Source organism: Eleutherodactylus coqui, chromosome 2 (assembly GCF_035609145.1).
Source record: "Eleutherodactylus coqui strain aEleCoq1 chromosome 2, aEleCoq1.hap1, whole genome shotgun sequence".
Taxonomy (NCBI): domain Eukaryota; kingdom Metazoa; phylum Chordata; class Amphibia; order Anura; family Eleutherodactylidae; genus Eleutherodactylus; species Eleutherodactylus coqui.
This window is the reverse complement of record NC_089838.1, coordinates 158756623-158765221: the sequence shown is the minus strand read 5'-3', so window position 1 is coordinate 158765221 and position 8599 is coordinate 158756623. Positions and strand designations below refer to the sequence as shown.

General features: G+C 44.5%; 1 protein-coding gene across 2 annotated transcripts in view; it reads right to left on the bottom strand.

Annotated features, from left to right (window-relative positions):
• Window positions 1-5021: 5021 nt before the first annotated feature.
• Window positions 5022-8599, bottom strand: part of CPED1 (cadherin like and PC-esterase domain containing 1) — a 247813-nt gene continuing 244235 nt past the window's right edge. For both annotated transcript variants that reach the window (XM_066591833.1, XM_066591834.1), the window contains exon 22: window positions 5022-7090. In XM_066591833.1, the coding sequence (XP_066447930.1) occupies window positions 6911-7090 (180 nt within the window). In that variant the 3' untranslated portion in view covers window positions 5022-6910. The remainder of the gene's footprint in view (window positions 7091-8599) is intronic.

Sequence of the window (8599 nt, the reverse complement as noted above, 5' to 3'; positions counted from 1 at the left end):
CCTGTCTATCCTACTGTGTTGATCCAGAGGAAGGCAAAAAACCCCAAGGCCAGAAGCCAATTAGCCCTTTTGGGGGAAAAATTCCTTCCCGACTCCCTAATGGCAATCAGACTGTTCCCTGGATCAACCCCTAATAGTTACTACCTGCCTGTATACCAGGATTGACACTTAACCTAATATTTATATCCTGTAATATACTTCTTCTCCAGAAAGACATCAAGTCCCCTTTTAAACTCCTCTATCGATTTTGCCATCACCACTTCCTCCGGTAGAGAGTTCCACAGTCTAACTGCTCTTACAGTAAAGAACCCCTTTCTGTGTTGGTGATGAAACCTACTTTCCTCTAATCGTAGCGGATGTCCTCTTGTTACCTTTGTGGTCCTGGGTGTAAACAGATCACGGGAGAGATCCATGTGTTGTCCCCTCATGTACTTATACATGGTTATTTGGTCGCCTCTTAACCTTCTTTTTTCTAGAGTAAATAGTCCCAATATTGATAACCTCTCGGGGTATTCCAGTCCCGTCATTCCATGTATTAGTTTAGTCGCTCTTCTTTGAACCCCTTCAAGCACTGTGACATCTTTCCTGAGCACCGGTGTCCAGAATTGTACGCAGTATTCCATGTGAGGCCTGACAAGTGCCTTATATAGTGGAAGGATAATGTTCTCGTCCTTCGCCCCTATACCTCTTTTAATGCACCCCAAGACTTTATTTGCCTTTGCAGCAGCTGACTGGCATTGGTTACTCCAGTTTAGTCTATTATCCACTAATACCCCTAGATGCTTTTCCATATCACTTTTCCCCAGCGGTACCCCATTAAGTGAATATTTGTGACATCCGTTCCTCCTGCCCATGTGCATAGTCTTACATTTTTCAACATTGAACTTCATTTGCCATTTTTCTGCCCAAGCCCCCATCTTATCCAGGTCAGTTTGTAGCCGCACATTGTCCTCCGTTGCATTAATTATATTGTATAATTTTGTGTCATCTGCAAATATTGATATTTTGCTGTGCAGCCCCTCTATCAGGTCATTAATAAATATGTTGAACAGAGTGGGGCCTAATACTGAACCCTGTGGCACCCCGCTAGCGACTGTGGTCCAATCAGAGTACGAACCATTTATTACCACCCTCTGCTTTCTTTCGTTGAGCCAATTTTTTACCCACTTACACACGTTTTCGCCCAGTCCGAGCTGCCTCATTTTGTATATTAGCCTATTATGTGGCACGGTGTCAAAGGCTTTAGAGAAGTCCAGATATACAAGATCAATAGATTCTCCCTGGTCCAGCTTAGAGCTTACTTCATCATAGAAACTGATCAGATTTGTCTGACATGAGCGACCCTTCATGAATCCATGCTGGTGAGGAGTTATTCCCTTAATCTCCTTGAGGTACTCATCGATGGCGTCTCTCAGAATCCCCTCGAAAATTTTTCCCGTTACTGAAGTGAGACTTACTGGCCTGTAGTTACCAGGCTCACTTTTGCTCCCTTTTTTGTAAATTGGAACCACGTTGGCAATGCGCCAGTCCAATGGTACTACTCCGGTCTTGATAGTGTCTAGAAATATTAGGTATAGCGGCCTAGCTATCTCGTCACTTAGTTCCTTTAGTATCCTTGGGTGTAATCCATCTGGGCCCGGTGATTTATCAATTTTAGTTTTCTTTAGACGCTTCCGCACCTCCTCCTGCGTTAGGTATGAGATATTTTGTGAGGGCTTTGTTTTATTCCCCTGCATCTCGTGTGGCATTTCCTTTTCTTTGGTGAACACACTTGAGAAGAAGCTGTTTAGTAGATTTGCTTTCCCTTCGTCATCATCAATGATTTCTCCTGCATTGTTTTTTAAAGGGCCAGCGCTCTCCCTGCAAATCCTTTTGCTGTTTATGTAGTTGAAAAATAGCTTCGGGTTGTTTCTGCTCTCTTTTGCGATCCGTCTTTCTGCTTCCTCCTTGGCAGTTTTGATCGTATCTTTGCATATTTTGTTTTTTTCCCTGTATGATTTTAGCGCTTCTTCGCTGCCTTGTTGCTTTAGTAGTTTGAACGCTTTCTTCTTTTCGTTTATTGCCCCTCGTACCGTCTTGTCGAGCCACATTGGTTTCCTTTTAGCTGAGTTTCTTTTATTTTTAAAGGGAATGAACTGCTCACATGAGGTGATTAGGATCCTTTTGAACTTTTCCCATTTTTCCTCCGTACTGATATTTTTGAGGATGTTGTCCCAATTAATTTTACCGATAGTAGTTCTAAGCTCATCAAATTTTGCTTTACTAAAGTTTAGTTTCTTTGTCTCTCCCTGATAAGGCTTCCTATTGATTGACAGCTGGAAGTTGATTATATTGTGGTCGCTGTTCCCCAAGTGCCCCTCAACCTGCACCCCCCTTATACGTTCCGGTTTGTTAGTTAGTACTAGGTCCAGAATGGCTCTCCCTCTTGTTGGTTCCTGCACAAGTTGGTTCAGGTAATTGTCTTTAATTACTCTCAAGAACTTATCATCCCTGTGAGATTTGCAGGTTTCGTTCTCCCATGTTATATCTGGGTAATTAAAGTCCCCCATGATAATTACTTCGTTTCGTTTTGACACCTCATCTATCTGCCTTAGTAGTAAGTCTTCAGTTTCTTCTGTTGCTTTTGGTGGTCGATAGAAGACCCCTATCAGGATTTTGTTATTTTTTCCTCCCTGTATTTCTACCCACAGAGATTCCACCTGTTCGTCTCCTACCCCTATATCCTCCCGTAGCCTCGGCTTCAAGTTCGATTTGACGTACAGACATACCCCTCCCCCTTTCTGGTTCCTTCGGTCTCTTCTAAAGAGATTGTACCCCTGCAAATTCACCGCCCAATCGCACTTATCATCAAGCCATGTTTCAGTAATTCCGACTATATCATAACTTTCATCAGTCATTCTTGCTTCAAGCTCGCCCACTTTACCGATCAGACTTCGTGCATTCGTGATCATACAATTTATATCATTTTTTTTGTTTTTTAAATTTGTTTTGTTGCTATTCGTACTTATGGCTGATCTATCAGTTCTAACTGTACTAACCCCACCCCCTGCTCGTCCCCCATTCCCTTTGCTTGGACCCAGATCGCTAATTACACTGGCTACCCCACTATTTCTCATTTTGCCCTCCCCCCCAGTCCCTAGTTTAAACACTCCTCCAGCCTTCTAGCCATCTTTTCCCCCAGCACAGCTGCACCCTCCCCATTTAGATGCAGCCCGTCCCTACGGTAGAGCCTGTAGCCGACCGCAAAGTCAGCCCAGTTCTCCAGGAACCCAAATCCCTCCTTCTTACACCAACTCCGGAGCCACTTGTTTACCTCCCTAAGGTCCTGCTGCCTTTCTAGTGTGGCTTTAGGTACAGGTAGCATTTCCGAGAAAACTACCCTGGAGGTCCTCGCCCTGAGCTTGGACCCTAAGTCCCTGAAATCCTTTTTGAGGGCCCTCCATTGACCTCTAACTTGTTCATTGGTGCCAACGTGCACCATGACTGCTGGATCCTCACCAGCCCCTCCCAGTAATCTGTCAATCCGATCCGCGATGTGTCGAACTCGAGCGCCAGGAAGACAACACACCGTTCGACGATCCCAGTCTTTATGGCAGATTGCCCTCTCTGTCCCCCTAATAATTGAGTCCCCCACCACTAGAACCTGTCTAGCCTGCCCTGCGCTCCCCGTCCCCGTCTCACTGGAGCAGTCATCCCCCTGGCGTTCAGAGGGCGTGTCGTGCTGCAGCGGTGCTGGCTCTGTAATGCCATCCCCCTCATCTGCCAATCTTGCAAATTTGTTGGGTTGTGCCAGTTCAGGACTGGCCTCCCTGGTTCTCTTCCCTCTATCCCTCCTTCTTTCTGTCACCCAGCTGACTGCCTGCTCCCCCTGCTCTTCCGTACTACCGTCCGCCCCCGCCTCTACCCCAGCGAGTGCCTGCTCAGTGAGCACCAAACTCCTTTCCATGATGTCAATGGCTCTCAGTGTTGTCAGTTGCCCATTTAGATCCAGAATTTGGGCTTCTAAATGTGCGACGTACATGCATCTTGCGCAACAGTATGCACCCTCGATCGGCTGATCAAGGACCGCATACATTGCACAAGTAGCACACTGGATGACATTGCCAGGCATGGAGCTCATCCTAATGGGGATCTACAATTTACTTGTGGAAGTAGTGAAGATAGACTTGTTCACACTCCGCTCACGCGCTGCTGCAATCGCTCAACCGCTGACCCGCTGCTGCAACCGCTGACCCGCTGCTGCAACCTCTCACACTCTGCTATAACCGCTGACCCGCTGCTGCAACCGCTGACCCGCTGCTGCAACCGCTCACACCCTGCTATAACCTCTCACCCGCTGCTTCAACCGCTGTTGCAACCGCTGACCCGCTGCTGCAACCGCTGACCCGCTGCTGCAACTGCTGACCCGCTGCTGCAACCGCTCACCCGCTGCTGCAACCGCTCACCCGCTGCTGCGACCCCTCACCCGCTGCTGCAACCCCTCACCCGCTGCTGCGACCACTCAACTGCTCACACGCTGCTGCAACCGCTCACTCGCTGCCGCTCTTGCGCAAACGCTTACCCGCTGACACACGCTCACAAATTTTTTTTTACATTTTTTTATTTTTTTCCCCCCTCACAAACACTTAGACCCCCAGACACACACACACACACAGAAGACACAATTAACCAGATACACAGAAGACACACAGCTCACAAACACACACAGAGGTAGAGGTAGATACTTATCAGCTCACTCTGCCCTCCTGTCTCAGCTGCTCCGTTCTGGTCCCCTCCGCTGGTCTCCTCCGCTACTGCCGGTCTCTGTTTGCTGCCCCCGCACCTGCTTCTGCTCCGGCGGCCGCTCACTCCACCTGTCACTCTGCCCTTCTGCTGCTGCTCCGAGACCCGCTCCGCTTCTGCACTCCTCCTGCCGGCTCCTGTCACCTTCGGGCGCCGGTATCGGCTCCTCCGCTGGTCCGATGTCTCCCTCAGACCCCCCGCTCGTGCCTCTGCCTCGGCGCGCTGCTACTGGCGTCTGACGTATAAAGTGGACTTGGGTTCCAAGCCTGCCCCATTCTAACTTTGCACAGATCCAACATTTATCAATGTCAGATTGGATGAAGGGGTTAAAGTGCTTTTCTAGGTCACCAATATTGATGACCTAGCTTTATGATAAATCAGGAATATCCGTTTGGTAGGGCTTCACTGCTGCACACCGATCAGTTGTCTGAAGAGATGATGCCGCTTGGAATTCTGAAATGCCTTTTGTCTTTCTTAGCTAACTATAGATGTAGGGTGCCCTTTTAGAAGGGACGATAAGGTGCAAGCATTCTGCTGAACTTTGGCTTTCCCAGTCATCAGTCTGCGTGAATATGCCGGCAATCAGCTGATAAATGAGTAAACAGTTGTTTGCTGGCTGATTGGATCTTTTATGCAGGCATAAAATGCTCATTTGATGAAGGTTATCTGTAATGCCCCATTCACACGGGCGTATGTTACGTCCATATCTAGTCCATATTTTTTACTGACGGATTATGGACTCATTGCATTAAACTAGTATTCAAATGTGCATTTTTTTTTTAAATCACAGCTTGTCCTATTTTAGTTCCTATTTTCAGTTTTTTGTGGGTTGCGACAAAACTGACATCACTTAGGCCTTTTGTTATTTTTTCCTTGCATATGCGAAAAATGGATGACACATAAATGCAGCATGAATAGAAAAAAACATTTTCAGCAAAAATGCATCTTATAAGCATATACACATGCAGTGAAAACAGACTGAAACTGCATGTACCCATGTGAGCTCTAAGGGGCTCAACGATACTAACGATCATCTGCCATATGTAAACAGCTGTAATGAGCGTGTTATATTGTCAACCGCTGCTCATTAATCGGCAGAATATCTGCTTGTGGAAAGCTTCCATAAAAAGGTTTCTAGGGAGAATATCATGAATAACCAATCCTCAGGATAGGTCATCAATAGTTGATTGGCTGGGGTCCTTTTCTTGGGACCCTGACTGATCAGGTGATTTTGTGCCTGCTGATAGTGCAGCAGTTACACAAGGGTCGGAGCGGAAACATCGGAAGTCTCTGCTTCAACCTCTGTGAAGTGGCTGGTGCTTGTAACTGCAGGTACGGCTCGTGTTGACTTCAATGAGAGCTGCACTTGCAGTTACAAGCGCCGGCAACTATACATCGGTCAGAGCAGAGACTTCCGCTCCAACTTCTGTGTAATTGTGAGGATAGGTCAACAATAGAATTCTCTCTGAAAACCCCTTTAAGAATGTTCCAAATTTTTATAAAGATGGAAATGGGCTAGGACACACACAAAAATAAAATTCCCAACATGTCATATACTTTGTCAACATTTTTTAAAATATTGCACACTTCCATTGCTGCATATCTATTACCAGAACAATAGTAAAGTAACTGCTGCAATCATAGCTTTACCGCTATCAACTAAGACAAATGTTGAAGCACAAACAGTAAGTAATGGAGTCATTTTCCATCTGTCACAACCAATCATTTGTAATACCATAGAGAACATGTAAGATTGCTCAGGTATGACAGTCAAGAACCAGTCACTGGGCTTCATGAGAGGTGAAGGGGTAGGACTTTGGGGAATAAACCCTGTGTGCATATACAGATGCAGAAGAGTATGATAGCCATTTGGTCAGGGAGCGGAGTGAAGACCATTTCCATGTAGAGATGTGCTACATTGGTTATTAATAAATACGTAATTTGCAGTCTAGCTGATGCATGACAATGTAAGATTGATGGGAGAGTACAGGTCAAGTGATTGAAGAAACCTTCGTATGAAGATTATTATTCGGTTGGTGAAGTTTATGATGTATGGAATCTGCACTCCAGGAAGTTATTGTGATGTAAGCGTCCTGCACAGGACGGTCACGCTGCTACCGCTCCTTTGTCATCTACACATTCTGCTGAGAAGGATTTCGGAATAAACTTGATTCACTGGACCCTGAACATGATACAGTGATTTTAAGTATGGCAGACTTTCATGAACTTGGGGAAATATTTTGCCTCCAAATGTATAAGTCTTTAATAGCTTCATTTTCTTTTCTTTCACTTGTTTGGATTTCACAACCTAAAAGAAAATACCAAAACATCAGATATGTCACGATTGCTGTAATTGTCCCTTTTGTATCTGTCATGAACATAATACCAAGGGAAGAAGTGCGTTGCAAATTTCAGGTACAAATCATTCTCTAAACATCTCAATTATAAGTAAAGGTATGCTGAGAGGAGAGAAACCTCTTACTGTCTATACCAGTTGTAAAACTACAACACCTAGCATGCTCTGGTATACATATAAAGAGAATAGGACTAAAAACTGTCGGAGATGGCGCAGCACTCCAAGCTAGAAAATACTGAAAGTGATCAAGAGGTGTAGAAACTTATCCTTTTATTGAATAAACACGTGGCCAGCATATGAAAACACATTTCGGAGATAACCCGTTCGACAGTTTAGCTGGTGTTTAGAATATACAAACAATTGGTGGGACCCAAAGAGTTAAAAGGGGGATCCTGTTTGCCTGTATACTGTGGGTCAGCCAGGATGGGAGAAGTTCTTGCCTCTTGGTCGCTTTCAATATTTTCTAGCTTAGAGTGTTGCGGCATCACTGCCAATTTTAAGTTCTATTCTCTTGCTTATCTACGCCCACCTAGGTGAGGCATTATCTGGTCAGGCAGACAATATACTGTATGTAGATTCATTTCTTATATCAAACACAACTATACGGGTTTTGCTCCACCCTTCTGTCTCTTTTTTCCCCCTTTATCTACTGGTATATATATATATATATATATATATATATAACATGGCGCAAATGACATACAAAGAGACCACCATATTTTCTAATATGTTTTTGTTATATGGCAAGTAATACATCATTCTATAACTAACAACAGAGAAATTATTTGAACATGTCTGATACACTTTCTAGCCAGTGGAACAAAGAAAATCCATTATATTGGTTGTTTTGTTAGTATACATACAGATCATTGGAAAGAACTGCTTTTTTTGGTTGTATTGGCCAAAATCTTAATAACCATTTTTCTTCTAAATTTTCGATGTCATATTATCAAAAATCCATTAGAATCAATAACCTACAACAGTACAGCTCCTGTCTGTGAAGAATAATAAAATTGAAGCACTGGTTAGGAATAAGATCTGATCCTTAGGTTTACATTTCATATTTTAAACAATAGATGAGAGGAGAGGTGTATTGAAAATAAAACAAAGCACTTTCTGGTGTTGGTTTCTACCATCATATCCACCAACCCACCATCAGGGCTGGAGGCCTTGCTGCTCTTTTCTTTGTTTTCTTAGCCTAATGGGGTATTGTCCCCTTTTCTGCGACTGCTCTCCTTTACAGTTAGACTAGTAATTTGGTCACTATCTATGACCAGGGACTGAGCTAGCTTTCTGTGGAGCAGTATTAGATCAGGACTTTGACTAATCGTAGTACAATCCAGGCTAGGTCTTAACGGTTCTGCCCCCTCTCAAAAAAACGCTGAGAGGATGGGAATTAACCACTAACTAAGAATACAATCATTCCCAGGGACCGTAACTTATGGTCCCTTGGACTAAGAT